Source organism: Strix uralensis, chromosome 3, assembly GCF_047716275.1.
Source record: "Strix uralensis isolate ZFMK-TIS-50842 chromosome 3, bStrUra1, whole genome shotgun sequence".
NCBI lineage: Eukaryota > Metazoa > Chordata > Aves > Strigiformes > Strigidae > Strix > Strix uralensis.
Genome location: NC_133974.1, coordinates 52,553,584 through 52,571,655, shown reverse-complemented (window position 1 = coordinate 52,571,655; position 18,072 = coordinate 52,553,584). Strand labels below are relative to the sequence as shown.

Below are 18,072 nucleotides of genomic sequence, written 5' to 3'. Positions count from 1 at the left end.
AGGCCCATCAGTCTGGTGTCCTAGCTCTGCCCACAGCCAGCAGTGGAGAGAGCCACTTCTAGCCATTCCTGGCCCAGAGGCTTCCTCAGCTGAGGGGTAACTTAGTGTTTCATGGCCCTTAGATGATTTATCTTCCACACATTTGTTGACTTCGTTCTGAAACCACGTATGGTGCTTTTGTAGTCCTCAACATCTTGTGACAGCAGGTTTTGTAAAGGGAGACACTTCTTTGCCTAGGAGCAGAGCTCCTTGCCTTCATCTTTGTCTTGAACCTGGAAACATCATTTGATGACCCCTTCTTGCATCTCATGAGAAGTGGTGACTAGTTATTCTCCATGACCCTTCTTGAATTTATAAAGCTGCACCATACTCCCTCTCAGACTCTTCTTTCCCACCTTGAAGAATCTTGGTTTATGTAGCTGCTACCCACATAAAGTCATCCCATATCTTTGGTCTTCCTTGTTGCCCATCTTTATACCTTTTCTGGCTCTACCATACCCTTTTCAAGATGGAGGGACTAGAAACGCACACAGTACTCATGACAGGGGATGAACCTTGTATTTAATTGATGATATCTCTCTTCCCTTCCTAATAATTTCTTTTATTAAATTGCTTTATAGTCACAAGCTTTTGATTGACACTTGAATAGAACTACCTACCTAATTCCAAGATATTCATCCTGAATGGTACTAGCTGGTTCAGAGGCCATTACTGAGGCTGGGTAGTGAGGAGCTCTTCCTCCCAACTCAGCCGTGTGTTTTTCTCTGCTGTTATCCACACTGAATTTCACCTACCATTACTTTGCCGAGGCTCATGAGATGGTTTTTGCAGCTCTTTGCAGGCAGTTTGCATTTTACTACCTTGAATAAACTGATACCACCAGCAGACCCAGCCACTTCACCATTTACTGCCTGACTGATGGGTATGTGGATTAGCACTGGCCCTACCACAGATCCCTCTAAGATGTCACTGGTGACTTCTCTCCACTGTGAAAAAACAGATGGTTTATCCTTACCTTGTCTCTCTAACCTATATGCAGCTGCTGACTCATGAGAGGATCTTCCCTCTTATCCCATGCCAGATTAGCTTCTTTGTGAGTCCTTGGCGACAGATGTTATTAAAGGCTTTCCAGAAGCTGAGATCATCACGAGCGGGTTGCTCTAGTCTGCAGCTTCACTGTTTCCTCTGAAGCCGTAAGAGGGTGGTGAAGCACAGCTTCGTAGCTCCTCACTGCAAAGCTCTGCCGATTCTTCCCTCTTAGTCTGTATCTGTCTGTCCTTGGAACTATTCTATTACCATGGCTTTTACTGTTTGCCTGCTACGGATGTCAGATTTAATGGTTTGCATTTCTCTAGATCCCTCACACCACTTAAAAGAAAACAGTGTCACGTGCCATGCTCTTTTGTTCTTTGGCTGGTTTAAGTAAACACACCAGCCCTAATAGTGCAACAATTTCACATTAGCATTCCTTAAAAACCCACAAGTGAGTAACATCTGCTTCTCCTGAATTTGTTACTATCCCTTGCATCTATTTGTTCTAAAACCTCATCTAATGGCCCTTCAATCTGAGGCAGCTTCTCTGCATTAGCCCCTTAACAAATGCCTCTGCTGTGGGAATTTCACTAAGCTTTTCTGCGCCGAATGGGGACGCAAGTAATGTGTTTAGCTGTTGTGTTAGGGCTTGTTTTCTCTCAGACTCCTTTGTCGCCCTGATCGTCTGCGTGCCCTGGTCACCTGCAGAACCCTCCGGCAGGCATTCCTGCTCCTGCTGGGGTAGAGGAAGCTTTTTGTCTATTAGCAAGTCATTTCCTCAAAATCTTTTTCAGTCAGCCTTTCTGTGTCTGCTTTTAATTTTACAGAGTTCATGTCCTTTTCCTCATTTGGAAGGGATCTCTTTCTGTTCTTTCCCATGTAATTTTTATCATGCTATTACAATGAGCCAGTAATTACCTTTTGTCTGGAATATCTCTGATATTTCAATACCCTTATATAAAAATCAAGCATTTTAGACTCATATCTTATTTTCAGACTTATAGCAAATAGAAACAAGCACACATTCAGCCTGATTGCTTCATCTCCTCTGCCCAGTTTAAATGGGCTTTTTTTGTCCAGATTATGCCTTGAAGTTTCCTGCTTACTTGTGGTTATAAAGAGGTCAAAATGGCACCTTTAAGGCCAGGCCATCATGAACCCCAGCTCCTTTCTGCCTGCTCACTTCCCCACAGTCTCTAGCTTGAAATTCCTTTTTAAATCTTACTCTTTCTCACAGAAGCTTTCTTCCCCGCTATGGTCAGGCCACACAAAGGCTGAGCATCCTACCCAGAAGCCTCAGCTTTTTGTTCCAGAAACCTTCAATTTGCCAAGAATATGCCCTAATATTTTGGGAATAATTGCACATCCCTCCCTCATTTTTCTTCCTAGGCATGGGAAATATAAATATTTTAAAATATATCCATAGATACACCATGACGCCACCCTGTGCCAACTATACACCTACCCACAAAGGGGAGTCACAAAGTTTCAAGCCGGCTCGCTGACACTGACCGCTGGGCTTTTAGGCAGCTGAAGTCTGTTGATGAGTCCCTTTCCTGCTTCAGCTGCCCAGCCTCGGGTGTCAGTCTCTGGCAATATCTCATCAGCCGTCCCTGAGTTTCTGCTCCTCACCCAAGAACCTTGCCAGGAGCTGAAACTGAGCTGGCAGCTGAGGAATTTGCAAAACTCCATTTTGATCCTAAATCCATCCATGCTGTTGCGTTGGCTCCATAGTCTTCCTCTGGAAACACAGAGCAGGTGTCAGGGAAACACACATGGAAGAGGGTCAACAGTGGAAGGTCATTAAACATCCATGACTTTCCATGCTGATGAAAGGTGCCACAAAAGAAAGACTTAGCTGTCACCTGTGCAAAGCATTTTATCGTTGTGCCATTCATTAAGCCCATGTGTGTCCAGACAAAAGTTAACTGGACCATACTTGAGTATTTCTTTCTTATCTGCACTTTCTGATCTACATTGAATAGGCACTCCTGGCAGATGGCAACTGATCTGCCACACTCACAGGGAACTTCAAAGGCGTAATTATGGCATAGAAAGGGAACGATTATATTTTGAGACATTTATATCAATCCTTGCGATTGCAGACAGCAGATGGGCTGTATGATGGATTTTAGAGCTTGAGTGCAAAATAATAGTTTTCTGCAACAGGGAATTTTGTTAATTTTCTTCACAGAAACAAAGACATAAAGAAATATTGTCTCAGTGTAGCCTTTTGCCTGTATTTAAAACAAATTTGCCAAATTTCTGAAAAAATACAGGAAAATTGGCATTCACCATTCATTACAATTCTCTTCCTGTCGAATACTATTTGAGATAAACTTCAGTGTGATACATTCAAATTCATTTTGAATAAATGTAGTAATCAGAGAGAAAATCATGGGCTGGACCGAGATTTGTATTGTTTTCACAACTATCTTAAATCAATGTGTATGTTGTACGAGGCTTTAGTTTATCCTGCGTTATTCCCTGTATTCCACCAGAGGGAGATGTTGGATCAAGCAGTTACTGAAAGAAACCCGCACACCCCATCTCAAAGAGCAAGTGCAGTGATGCTGAACTCAGTGGAAAGGTGGGTGCCTGTCGGGGTCCCATATACCTGTAAGGCTTGGAGGACTTAAGACATAGCTGTGAATCAGTTAGGGCCGTAAAATGTCACGGGGGATACTTAAAAAAAAAGTACATTGAGGAAATAGAAATGTGAAGGTAGCAGCACACCAGAAGCTGTTGTTAATAAAAATAAGGGATTATAATCCTAGATAAAGCTGTTGCTATAGCAACATGTCCCAGAGCTTTTCCCCCGCCAAAAGGCTGGAGGGGAAACCACTGTCTTGGGTAGCCAAGTGTCCTTGGTTCCTCATATTGCAGGACCCCAAGTCCTTTGAGCTGTGCCTGGGCTAGACATTCCGGGGGAGGTCTCTGTGGGACTGCAACCTGGCCCATGACCCCACTGCCTGGGCTGGCTCCCGGTGAGCCCACACACCACTCTGGGCACTCAAGTATTAGAAACTATCACTGGTTGAAGGCTGATACGAAATGATCTGTTTTCTTTCTGGAAATTTCCCCCCCACATGTCTGTTTTTCTCAATGAAGAAATCAAAATTACACATTTTGGAGAAGGAAAAGTGGACATGAGTCAAAACTCAGCCTTACGAGGAAAGGGAGCAGCTGGGGAGAAAAGAAAGCTGAAAGAAACTTTTCTGAAAGTGAACAACTTAATAAAAATGGCATTTCCAAATGTAAAACAAGTAGCAAGGGCATCTTTTTATTGTGTTTTGGTTTTCTCCTTTTGAGACTGTCTCACACTACTGACAGCAGCCAGCACTAGGAGAGCACTGTCCCACACTGCTTTCCTCTGTTCCTGTTCATGTCCGCTACCTACCATGAGGACAATATATTTCTCACATTGTAAGAGGTGTGCACCATGTGCATCACACACTGTGCTCCTGTCACTGCCACCTCTGCTGCCTTTTTATTTAACTTCTGCAAAGTCTCAGTTGTCCAGCTGATACCCAAGCCTTACGTTAGCCTTTACTTACATTTATGAGCCAAACAGGGGAGGGGAAGCTTGTTTATTTTCTATACCACCAGAGAAATAAGCAACTGAGCCAGCTGCAAATGTTTCTGAAGCACCTGCATATGCACCTCCAGTCGGCATTTTGGCTAAAGTAAAGGTCTGGAAAACAACCCTTCCATCAGGGAATGCAGTAGAGCCATGGAGGGAGCCTTGCACTTGCTTTCCCCCTCATCAAATGAGTGCAGGGTTGGGCTTCAAGGAGATGAAGCCTCTCCTCCCCACACGCCTTGCAGCCTGGTGAGCCAAGCAGTCTCCTGGTTGGTGGGACAGCTGGTCTCCATTCAAGGAACTGGATTTGGGCTTCTCACATCCCACATCACTGAGACAGTGGCTGCAAGAAGAGCAATCCCACTTTTAGGTGTGCTTTGAATGAAAAAGCTCCTTTCGATTTTTGAAAGAAAGGGGCTAAGGCACCAGAAGTCTAGGCAAAGACTCCAAGAAACAACCCGCTTCTCCACAGAGGTAAAGTGTAAGTTAAAGACCTTGAGAAGCACTGGCTACCCCACTTCTGAAAATCCCTCCATAGGCCTTGGTGGGCAAGGTCCACACCTTTTTCCTGTGCAGTGAGTGTATCTGCACAGTGTCAGCACTCCAGAAATAATCACGGGGCGAATTGCCACAGAGATTTGCAGCAGGATAATTGCCTCAAACAGAAGGATAAATAGCTTTTTCTGGCATTTAATGGGCCTCTTAAGTGAACAGCAATAAACTCTATGCGAACAGATGTTTTCCCTCTTTTTCGTCCTCTTGCATCTCATCCATAATTATGCACTAAAATGTTCTTGTCTGGGCTGCTGAGAGCAATCTTGCTGCTGTTTGTCTTCACAGTGTAAGGCTGAGCCCTTCAGCACAAAGATTGAGCAAAAAGCCCTTGATTCCTAAACGCTCCCATCGCTGTACCTCACATTAAGCCTGAGGGAGGACTGAGAAATTAGTGGGAAAATGTGCCTCTTCCAGTCACTGCTTTGCAGGTCCCAGCGCTGGGGTCTCTCCCTGTCTGCACTGGTGCCTTGCGCTCGCCTGGCTTCAGGCATTGACCCAGCTATGGCTCAGCGTAGTTGTTTCTCCTTTGCCTTGCGGGTGAGGTAAGTGCCCTTTGCGACAGTCCTCCCCGCTCTGTGCCACCTCTGCAACACTGACTGGACTGTGGGGAGATGGCAGGGCAGGCTTTCCTCTGTAGCCTCTGGCTTTGCCTCTGGCCTTGCCACCAGGACGGTACCAGGCACCATGCAAGACGCTTTACGTTTTTGGGAACGTGTACTTTACCTCCTGACAGAGTACAGAGAAATGACCTTGATCCTGAAAAAATTCAGTGTATTCTGGCAAAGGGATCTCCTCCTAACAAGAAGCCCTCACCTGAGATAGGAGTTGGGGCACAATCACAAGCATTAGCCTGGCCAAGTGTTCATCACCTGGAGTGATCCCTGTAGAGGTGCCTTCATCTTCACAAACACACTCTGTTCTTCTCAGCACATCTTTGAAGCATCTGGCTGGCCTCTCCATGGCTGAGGATGGAGCCAGACATGCTGTGGAAGACACAAGCCAAAAGAATGACTCCTAATCTATATACAAACTCTTGGCTACGGAGTTTATTCCACTTTGAATCGGTACCAATTTCTCTGCGTCACTGATGCTGCTCTACATGGCCACTGGGGGCAAAGTGCCTCGAAAGGAGCCTGCGGGAAGAGCACAGAGTTCCTCACCGTCTGGTCCTGGCCAAGGCTGCTTGGCTGCGGGGGACCCGTGGCATCTTTTCTCCTGAGGGCAAGGCCATTTCTCTCTCCCTCATCAGGATTTTGTTTAAGACATTTAAAATGCAACCAGTTGGAGGGGAGGATTGGCTGACCACATGGTAATAGTTCAGAAAAGCAAACTTTTTGTTACAGGTAAGGTCAGTGATACTGAATTTAGTGTCCTGCAAAAATGGGACACTTTTCAGACACGTGGGTGAGTCCTTTATTAAAGGTGGATGCATATTATTAAATTGGCCTGCATACTGGTCCAGGACATTTTTGCATGCCTCTTGTCCTATGAAAGCTGCTTTTCACCCATCAGGTCCATCAAGGATGCTGCCAGCCACTCCCAACTTTTATTTTATCCTATTGCCTTTCATAAGGCATAAACTGTACAGACACATGCCAGTATATCAAACAACATTGTGAGACAGACTGTAGAAAAAGTACACAGCACATTAATTAAGGTTCTTAATTTGTTTGTGAACTGCTACCTGGAACAGGTTGCTGCTGTTCTTCTCCTTAGCAGCCCCTGCGCTCTGGCTTGCATCTCTTCTCCCCTTGGAGAGACCTTTTCCCCAAGCACTTGCAGATGAAAGTCTCTCTCAGTGATCAAATTGTGACATCTGCTTGATTACTCCAGGGCCGTTGCCATCCCCTGTATAAATACTTTGGCATTTGTACTGTACTATGTAAACCCATTAAAAATATGTAATGAAAAGGTTTATATAACTTCTTAAAGCCATAATTACTACTCCAGCTGTAGTGTTTTGTGGAATTCTGAGCATTATAAATTAATCTCTTTGCCAAATTACATTTTTTAATGAAAGATATTTATCCTCAAGCTTAGAAGTGTAAGCTGAACCCAGAGTAACACCAAGGTAATCTTTAAAACATACAGAGAATAGGAGTTTGTAGTAGAAACTCAGGGTAATTTTTCAGCAAAGATGGACATCTGTCTGAGATTACAGTATAGATACAGGGGAAATACAGAAAACAAACTAATATCGCAAAAAACTTTGTGCAATAGCACGTGAACTGCATATGAGCTATCACTGCCTAACTCCTGTAAACTGGAATGCCTTTTTTAAAAAATGACTATACATGTTTTCAATTTTTATGCCAGTATCTGTTCAATAAAATTGCCAGCTCTTACTTTAAAAAGCAGGCAGAGTTTTTCCAGTTCAGAATGATTAGACAATTTAATAAAAGGCAGACCGTAAAATCGCTGTTGTTCTTCTCCGGGAGTGAAATACAGCTGCTGGAGGCAATAGTAGCATTTGTAGATACCACAAAGATTAGGGTTAAATAAATAAAGGAAAGGCCCAGGGATAGCAGAGAGCTAAAGAGCATCTTCTACTGCAGGGCTGTCTCATTCCTCTTCTCATTCCTGCAGTGAATGTATGTGCACAGGTACAGGTACGCATGTGTGCAAATGTACAAGAGCATGACTCGGAGGTAAGTCTTGATCTATAATCCCCTCTCCAAGCCATTAATTATCAACTATCTCTTTCATCAAATTCAGAGCACATGTCTAGGCTGCGGTGTTTAAATCTCTCCGTAGCTGGAGGGAAAAGAGTTTCTGCCCGAGCCTGGCGCTGAGCTGCCAAACAGCAAGATCAATCTTGTGTTAAGCTGCCGAGATAGCCCACGAGCTTGACGAGAGCTAATGGGAGACTGCATGAACATACTTTTTTTTTTTTTAGCTGTTATCTTCAAACCTACCAGTGGTGAGCTGAGAAGTGGTTTAATGATTCACACAGCTGAGCTTTAGCCTTGACAGCTGTTCAGACACGTATTTCTCAGCAGCGGCAAGTGGGTAATAGACCAGTGCGGCCAATTTACTTCTCTGTTGTGAACATCTAAAAGATAACAGAAAGAGATTCTTCCTCTGAGCTTTCAGTGGGATTTAAGGCATGGGAAGGAGTAAGGGCTGTACCTCCCTTGCAGAGCTGCTGGCTGCGTGCAGGCTCCAGGGAGGTCTGTCACTTGGTGCATAGAGAAATACTTCCAGGATTTCCAGCTGCAGTTTTAAGGAACAGAAGTGAGACCAGGCTTGCACCGAAGCCATCGCTGAGAAGTCACCCAGGGAGCTATAAACATTTCATCCCACATTCCTCAGAGGCAGAGCTTTGGCACCTAAATGTGCAAGGCAATAAAATAGGCCTGGACCAAATCTCTGCCTCCTGCAGACTCAGGGTCAGAGGCGCACACATCTTCTGCAGGGAGGGACACACTGTGCTTCTCTTCAGGCAGCCACTTTTAAAATGACCTTGTGAAACTTCCTACACAAAACCGCTCTGTTTTCATGTGCACAGACCAACATCACTCTGGTTTTCAAAGCGTTAGTGAGGAGTGTAGGAGGGAGAATAGGGAAAAGTCTTCCTTTGCTCTGTCCTGTAGATTTTGGCAAGTGTCTCATACCAAATCCAGCGGGGTTGTTAAGCAGAGCTGAAAAGAGCATTTTTATTCATTTACTCATTTTACAGGAGGAATGTTTGAATTCCATTAACAGCCCTTGGAGAATCCAGGGAATTCCCAGTGGTGTTTTTCCTGCCTGGGGTTTAATTTTGCACAGAGATCTGGGCAGACATTTTGACTAGCCAGAAGATAAACAGAAGCCTTGACAGTGGATGGAGGCGGAAGATGGATGGTGGCAGGCAAGATGTTTGAACTGAAAATGGCCATAAGAGAGATCAATATTAAATAACTGTTGCAAAGGAGAGATTTTGCTACCAACAACATCCCAGGCAAGATGTAATTTATAAGCAGCAAAGACAGCACTGAAACAATGAACTTTCACTGATATTAAACTTTTTCCTTCCAGAGGTTTAGTACTGTGCTCTCACCATAGACAAATTTGTAAATGCGGGAGGAATTTTACATTTTTAAAGACTTTTCCTGGAGAAACGAAGAGAGCTGTAGAAATCTGTGGCAGCTACATAAAAAGTAGATACAGTAGGATCAATGTCTGATTTTGGTTATGAGGGCATAAGACTCGCTGCTCTCAGTAGAAACTGCATGCTCATATTCAGCATCACTGTTTCAGTTACTCCTTGCATTACATGGCAGTACTTTGTGCTCTATTGGATCTGGCATGATATATGTTCCTCCAACATCTTGCTTTGGAGACAACAGGGAGGGGAGGCTATTTGCTGCCTGACTCAAAGAGGGAGCACGTTTTGCAGAAGCTGTATTTCCCAGCAATCACCTAAAAAAGGCCCATCCTCCAGCTGAACTGGAGTTGCACGCATTGTGCTGCAATTTTAATTTGCTTTTCTTCTTAACAGGCATTGCTCGCATACAGGTGTCTTTGCAGACAATTCCTGTGGGAATAAATTATTTTATAATTCACTTGTTAAAATGGAGAGGTGAGACTGTTTAAGGTACTACCTTAATTCCCATTGATTTTCATGCTAATCCAGGTAAGATTTCTCATTGTTCCTGAGATCCTTCTCTACCACTGTTCTCTTTTTCTCTATCTTTAGAAACCCTCTGTCGTGTTTTAAACAGCCAGACTTACTTTCAGAAGAGCTGGGGGAGGGGAGAAGCATGAGTAATTCAATCGTTTGTTAAAACACAAAAGCAAAATGAAAACGCTGAGTTAAATTTGTGAACTGTTCTTTATCAGGACCACTCCTAGCATGCTCACAAATTGGGGCTGATCAGCTTTCTAAGGAAGGGAATGTCTCGTACAAGGTCAGCATTTACAGTTACAGCTCAGCAATGACAAGAAGAGTGGCTGGATTCAAGTATTTGAGCTTTCTACTGGAGCTATACAATGAGAGAAGAACAACAAAGGAACCTGTGATGCTAAAGCCAAGAAAGACCTTGTGGTTTTTATCCTGCTGTTAGACCTCTTTTATTTGCATATGCATTGTTCAAGCTTTTAGGAAAGCATTGATTTCTCAAGGATTAAACTTCAAGAGGGAGTTTTAAAATGTATTTGGGCACTTTATACTTTTTGAGTCTTGACCTTTATACTCCTGCCTTAAGATTTTCTCCATAACCATACAAACACAAACTTTTATTTTCATAGGACCTTCACACGCCATTATTTATCAACCAGATGCTGATAGTTTATGTGATATAGTGATTCTGGCTAGCAGTATTGCAAGCCTTGTGCCACGTCACATTTATCGCTACATTTAGTGTACTTGACGTATGTCTAAACCTCTCTTTCCTGAGCAGCAGCATTACTTCTGTCCTCCAGAAGAACGATGCTATTTCACATGGAGGAGCAAAGTGATGCACAGGCAGCCCCATGCCTGCCCGAGCACCCTTCTGCTGATGAACTCCAGGCGATGCTCATGGATGGAGCTGGGTGTCCACCTCTTAAGCTGATGTCAGTCGTGGTTGTTGCAGTCACACTCTCCCTCTGCCCTCACAAATGTGTTCCTCCCTTGCACTAATATCGGGGCTTGTGTGATCCACTCATGAGCCACCTAAGGGGGGTGGAAATGAGGAAAAGCATGTGGTTGTCAGGCAGGTCAGAGCCAACTCACTTCCCTGTGGCAAGCAACAGAGGCTGACCAAGGGAGGGACGGGGACCCCTGAGCAAGGGCAGGGGGAGAAGTGCTCTAATCTGCACTGCATTTCCCTGGAGGCACAAACCACCCAGAGGCTGTCCCACGTTGGCTGTAAACTGACCAAAAGACAGGATAGTACTGAAAAGGGTGTCCAGGTCTGTTAGGAAGCTGCTCCAGATAGGGTTTGTCTTGAGTTAGTTTTTACCTGGGTCATTGCCCTGGTTTGGCTTAGTTTAGGACAAAGGAGCCCCCCTCCTGCTACAGGAATGGCTGGCAGGACTGCCACCTACACCCTTCCAAGAGAAGTGTGCATTTAGGGCAGTTTAAAACAGCCATGGAATTGCTTTAACCTAATTTAGAAGAATAGTTTACCTAAAAAAGAGGACAGCAATGTTTAAATGGCAGGGAGCATGCACCTGGCCTGCCAATGCATCTGTGCTTGGAGCCATGCTTGAAATCCCACTTCTGCAGTCAGATCACTGCTCCCTCCCTTATCTTCCTGCGTGCAGCAACTCCATCCCGCTGCCAGCAGGTCTGGTTACTCGGCTGCTGGTGGGCTCTGCTTCTCCCAGTGCTCCTCTCTGACCTGCTCCCCCAGCAGCAGCCAACTCCGGCTCTGCCCCAGGCTGTGAACAGACAGGAGAGGTCAGAGAGGAGCAGAGTGCAGGCTGCTGCCGGGGAGAGGATGGCGGAAAGGAGGGAGAAGGACCTCAGCGCAGAAAGCTTCTCCCTTGCCAGCAGACGAGGCAGGGGCGCTGGAAGCACGGTACTGCACGCAGGGGACAAAAGTCACAACTTCTCTCCCCTACTCAGCAAAGAAAGGGGGAGCAGCTGTGCATCCATGTCCTGCGCATCCCACCTGGGAACATACTCATTACTGAGCTGCATGTGCTGCAAACCCGTGGCCATCACCCTCCTCCCTGTTCCTGCAGAGCTTGCCTCCTGCCACCGACATGTCTCCCCACCTGTGATTCCTGCTTCAGAAAATCCCACCACTACCTGCTCATCTCTCAGCGATGGTTTAGCGTTGTGGCTTAAGACCAAAGCTGGCCTGTGCACTTTGCATTTCCGTGTAGCGTGTCCCCGTTGTGAGACAAAAGGCCCCGTGTGCTCCCACAGAGGTGAGTGGGACACCTGCCCTCTGTGCTGACTCTTGGCCCTGCTCAGCTCACCCAGAGCCTTTCTGTCACGGGTGAAACCAAGGATGTGTCATGGAAATTCACAGCTGACCTGTGCTGACCCAGGAGAGAGGCTAGGATGCAAAGTATAGACTTAGAAGCATTATTCATGTGTGTGAGGTTTCCCAGCCAAATTGGGGCACCCCAACTGTGGTTTCACACAGGGTTCTCGTACCCCTCAAGCGTTCAGGTCCAACACAATTTGACAGATCGCTAACACCCACACTACCTATTACTAATCACAGTAAGACTTTGCAAAGAACTCTATTTTTGCTCATTCTCGCTGCTTGTCTATGGATCCAGGTGCCCCTGGACTCAGCCTTGCTCGAGCTACTTATCTGTAACGCCAGGCAATACCAGGAGAGTTTCAAAGACACGGGGGTATCCTTTATCCTTCATGGACAGCTCAAACCTTCCAAGAAGCAAAGTCCTTACTTCCAGGGCTGGGCTGTCTTTAGTTTGCTTTACTTAAGCATGAACAGTGCTCAAGTCTCCGGTAAAATTCCACTACCTCATGGCATTACAGTGTATAACGTGAACTAGTATCTGTCTGTATTAACAAGTTAATACACTGCCATACTACCAAGCAGGGTGGATAGGACAGTTTGGGAGTTTTTGTCAAAGATGCCATCCGTTAGGCCCGGCCTTTGAAAGCAGCGTGGGGCTGGGGGCGCACGCCAGTGACACGCTACACGGCGAGGACGGCGGCCGCGAGCCCACCGCCGCTAGCCCCACGCTCACGCCCGGGCACCGACCCCCGCCCGGGGGGGGGGGGGGCGGGGAGCGCTCCGCGGGCCGGCCGCAGCCGGGCACCCCCGACACCCCGCAGCCCCCACCGGGCCGCCACGGGGGCAGGGGCACGGCGGCCGCTCCTCCCCGGCCGGCCCCGCTCGGGGCGGGGTCTCCCAAGTTTCGGCGGCGGCCGCGGGGCCCGGCCCGCCGGCGGCATGAGCCCTGCGGCGGGGCGGGGGGGCGGCAGCGCCGGGCAGGGCGAGCCCCCGCCGCCATGCCCAAGGAGCGGCCGCTCTGGCGGGGCCCGGCCTTCCGCCTCTGCCTGCTCTCGGCCGCGCTCTTCCTCTGCCTCCAGCTGGGCATAAGGCGGTCCTGGTGCCCGGAGGAGAAGCCCCGGGTGGCGGCAGCGGCGGCGGCGGCGGCGGCGGGGCGGGCGCCCCCCCTCGCCCGCGGCACGGAGCCGCTCCCGGGCCCGGCGGCGGGCAGGCGGCGGGTCACCTACGTGCGGAGCGGCCGGCGGGGGAGCGCCGCGCCTGGCTGCTGCCCTCTGCAGCCCCCGGGCGGCCGCCGCAGGAAGGTAGGTAGGGAGGGAGGGAGGGAGGGACAGAGGCTAGGCTGAAGGGGGGAAGCGCCCGCCGTGTCGCGACAGGAGCGCCGCTGTGTCGCGACACAGGCGCGGCGCCACGGCGCCCCCTCTCCCCTTCAGGCGGGGCGGAGGGTGACCGGGCTCCGGGGGTCGGGGCTGGGCTCTGCGGCTGCTTGTCCGTCCGTCCGAGCCCCGCTTCGCAGGTGCGGCGTCTTCCCGTTGCCGGTACCTGAGAAGAGGTGACCAGAGGGTGTTGGTGGCGTGATGGCGGCTTCTTAGGAAGGGGGCTTGTGGCCAAGAGATTTGTGAGCGACGCTGCTTAGCTGCAGGAAGTGTGGCGCGTGCTGGTGGGGGGCTAAGCCAGGTCAGAGCTCGGCCTGGGAGGGCAACCTTGACCCGGAGTCCCAGGCTTGCTCACCAGGCTGAAGCACCCCAACAGCAGCAGGCTTGGCCCTTGGCATTCTTGGCATCCGAATGCCATTTCATTTGTTGAAGTCAAGAAGTGTTTCTCAGACATAGTCTGCATGAGATTTAATGAGTTCGTTAATGAGTTGGTAAATGGGCCTGTAATTAGGTTCAGACGCATTGATTGAAAAGCCCTTTGGAGATGTGAGGGCCGTCATTAGCATCTGGAGCTCAGCAAGAGCAGGAGTGTCAATACTAACTTCTCCCCTCAGTTAGCTGCAGGTGTGACCAGTAGTGGGATGATGCCTTCTCCAACAAGCTCCATGCTCTCTTTGGTTTTGGCAGATGCCAGTCTCGAAGGAATCAGTAATAGATTCAGATGTTTATTTTGTGGAGTTTTCTTTGCGGTCTTCAAGGGGGAGAAGAGCCAGCTTCTGCAGGTTGGGAAAGAGGAGCTTGTCACTTGTTTTGAGGTCCTGCTGTCAGGGTGCAGTAGTAATGGTCTGTACAGAGATGTGTAGATAGCTAAAGAAGTTGGAATGACCATCAAAAGGAGCAAATGGGATTTTGCTAGAGATGAGACCACCTTCCTGGACAAAGTAAGTAACTATTTCTGATGTTTGCCTTGATAAGAATAAAACCAGTTATTTGTGGAATGGCTAAACCTTCTACTGTCCTTAAACTGAAGCTTTATTTGGGTTTGCTCAGGCTCCCTTGATGAAGAGACCTCTTGATAACATCCACACCACCATCTGAGCAGATGTCCTTTGATCACAGGGCCTCATCTGCAAATCTGCCTGCTTTTCTTTGCCTGTGCACTCTCAGTAATTTATTTTTTTATTTAAAGAGGAAATGGGTAATGAGCTTGTGGACAGTTTGAATTTCAGATTTGCCTCATCTTCTGTGGGGAGCTGTGATGGAAAAATAAAACTGGTACTTTCTGCCCCTGGTGTCCTGAAAGGTTTAGAAGGAGAAGTGAGATAGTCACTTGCTTCCTTCACCACTGAGGCAATGATGAGGACAACATTGTCACATATTTCATCAGCATAATGACTGTGTGGCATCCTGATGTGCTGTGGTATTGATACCATGTTGAGGCACCTTGCAGTGTCAGTTTTTGTGATTTTTGATGTCAATGCCATGTTGCTTCTCCTAAAGCCCAACTTTTAAGTGATTGTAATTATGGAAGAATTTTGGCATTCATGGGGGGAAAAAGTTGTAATCATGTGGATTCAGATAGTTTCTTGAAAGCATGTGCTAAGCATGGCATCAAAAAACAGGAGGCAAAAGTAAAGCATATCCTAATTTATTTCATGATTTTTGAGGAAATCCTAGTGGAAGAGTAGCATCAGGAGAGGCTGCTTGTTGTACTGGAGAACTGGCAGTGCCTTGTGGTGTTGGAGAGCCCGAGGCTCTGGAATGCCCACGGTACATTTTGGCATGTCTCCAGGTGAAGCATGTGAAACAGCACTGCTGTGGTTTGTGGTGTCGGGCATGTTGCTGCTGAGGTCTCATTTGAATCCCACTAAGTCAAGTGAAAAATACAAGTAAATATAATACAGGGTGGAGTTGCCAGGTTAAGTTTGAGACTGTTGGGTGTCTTCCATATTCAGCTATTTGACTTGAGCATGTTGCTGCAGGCTAAGAAAGGTCTGCTTAAAGTGAAGATAAGGCTGTGGGGATAGTGGGACTGAAATTCTGGGAGTTACTGGTTTTGAAATAGAGTTGTTAAATGTAGGGGAAAAAAAAGTGATGGGAAAATAAAACAGAAGTGATCAGAGTACTGCCATTTTTTCTTGTGGGAGTGGTGATCATGCATGATAGCTAAAAAAAGAATAAGTGATTTAATCTTTTCATCAGGAAGCATTGTATTTCACTTCAGACTGTTTTAAGAAAAGATGGGGGCTCTTGCCAGAAAAGGCTGTTTAAATTGGTGGTCTGTGGCTTCTACCAGCAGCTCTGGAGAAAGGCGACAGCGTGCTGGTGCGTGTAAATGCTGCCCAGGGAGAGGGACAGACTCCTTGTGCAGATCTTCTGTGCTGTACCGGATTGGGATTGGTTTTTGCTGTGGGTTTTGTATGTTTTTGTGTCTTCTGTCTGACCGTAAACCATAGTCAGTCCATTCCTGAAGCCTGCAGAGGGTTTCAGATACGTTGTTTTTTTCCTATGCCTGATTATGGTGGTGGTCTTGGAGTATGTTGCGATACGTGAGCCAGCAGGATGGCAATAATGAAAAATCAGCGAGGCCAAACTTTGCTCTGTTTTCTTAGTGCCACTTGGTTATAGGCTTGCTCGCACTTACATCACTGAATTAATGCAGAAGACTGATTAACAGAGTGTTTCCATAGATCAAGTTGAATATCCTACTTTGTGGCTGTATAAAAAAAAAAAAATCGTAAAAACACACAAGGAAGTTATTGGATGCCTGTGTTGAATCACTGAAGTTTCCTGAAGCAGAGTTGTGTTATTTATTTCCCAAGCACAACTGGAGCCAAACAACCAAAAGGGGGGGGGGGGGAAAAAAAGACCCAGACAGGACGGGAAAGACAGCGACTCGTCCATAAATGGCCCTTGCGTCTGCAGGAAACTGCCTGTGCTGTCGTGCGCTTTTCCTGACTGCTGGTAAATCTCCGTCAGTGGAGAGCGTGACTGTGTGGCAGATGGGAGGGTTTGGCCACCAAGGTTACAAGTGTCTGTTTGTGCCTTAAGATGCATGCATAAAAAATGCTAACTGAAAGCAGCAGGGAATAAAGTAATTTAGTGATGTGACACAGCTCTGGGAGCTGCTGGAGCTGCCTGTTCTGGTGCTTTTGGGATCTGTGTTGCTCCCAGCTGTTTTGCTCCTGGTGGAGCCTACCAAAGAGCAGATGCTGCTCTTCTTGCTGACAAATAATAAACAAAATTCAGCACTGAGAGGGTATGATGGTCATCTGAAGAATGGGAAGAGTTATATGTTGTGCTGCAAATGTAAAGCAAATGGAAGTTTGTAGTCCCATTTGTATTTTGGTGGGAGCACTTAAAACTGTGTTGTTGCTAATAAAATGCCCAACTATGTTGGTAAACTGCGATTCCAAGCTCTGGTTGTGTTAAGCACTGGTCTGGTAACATATGCAGTGGATAAAAACTCTGGCTACCTGGAAACACACAAATTCTGCCATGTGTAATTGCTCTTTCAATAGGTATTAGTGAGTTCTGCACCCACATAGCACTGCAGACACAAGGCGAGTTTTAAAATGTTATTGCAGGGTGTGATGGTAAAAAAAAAATTTGTTGCATTTGGAATTTGAAATAACAGCAAATTCTTATCACAGTGATTGCAATAACAAAGTTATGTTGGCTCTCAGGCTCTGAAACGGGGAGGAACCCTCTCCAAGACTCTCGTTGAGAAAAGCTGCAGTCCTTTGCCTCTGGGCAGGTTTACTTCCACGGAGTGGGAAGGAAAAAAACCCCAAGTTTTATATGGTTATGCATGAAAGGAAAAAGGCCTATGTTAATCCCGGCAGGTGTTTTAAGTTCCTGCAGTTTTGCTTGCTGATGCAGCAAATGCTGCGACTGTGTCTGTCCTAAAAAAATAAGGCTCAGGGTCTTGCTTTCCGCATGGGTGTAGCTGGGCTGTGCAGTGGGGGACTCCTGGAAGGCATGCTTGGAGAAATGTTTGGGGTTGCTAGGCTGCAGCCACAGGTGTGTCTTCTGAAAGCGTGCCTGCCGGAAGACAAGCAAATTACTAAATTTAGTTTGAAAACTGTAGCATCAGCTGGAAGTCACTTTGTCTGTTTTTGTGGTTGTCCAAAGGTGGGGAGTGTGATATGCTGCCAAAGTTAACCTGGTGTTATTTTGGATGCTCTTTCATCTCATATCTAGGGATATAAAAATGTTTGCCTTCGGTGATTAAAAACTAAGAGTTAGGTTTTGCTGCTGGGGCCATTGGTGTTTTGTGTGGGATTGTAACATACTTTGAAACATAAAGTATCGTTGCCTAAAACAGAAAAATCTTGTGAGATTATATTTTTATAGGCATTATTTACACTTGTATACAGTTGTATTTTGGTTCTTTATAAATACAGTATTTATTGTTGCTTGTTGGATTGCAAGTTTTTTTTTTCTTTCAATAGGAACAATATCTGAGAAGTTACTGCTTCACTGCAATAATGACTGATAAAGTTTCATCTTCAGTGTAACTGAAATATCCAAACTATTTTGGAGTAATATCTTTGAAGTTATGTGGAATAGCGGTTTGGCAGTTAATATGGCAGGTTCAAAGTAACCTCACGCAATTTAGCAT

At 46.6% G+C, this 18,072-nt stretch overlaps 1 protein-coding gene across 4 annotated transcripts in view; it reads left to right on the top strand.

Annotated features, from left to right (window-relative positions):
- Positions 1 to 12,979: 12,979 nt before the first annotated feature.
- METTL24 (methyltransferase like 24) overlaps positions 12,980 to 18,072 on the top strand; it is a 48,839-nt gene continuing 43,746 nt past the window's right edge. For 3 of the 4 annotated variants that reach the window (XM_074862283.1, XM_074862281.1, XM_074862284.1), the window contains exon 1: positions 12,980 to 13,376. In XM_074862283.1, coding sequence (XP_074718384.1) covers positions 13,074 to 13,376 — 303 coding nt within the window. In that variant the 5' untranslated portion in view covers positions 12,980 to 13,073. Of the gene's footprint in view, positions 13,377 to 14,288; positions 14,390 to 18,072 lie in introns of those variants that run through there. The other variant, XM_074862285.1, reaches the window with a different exon arrangement.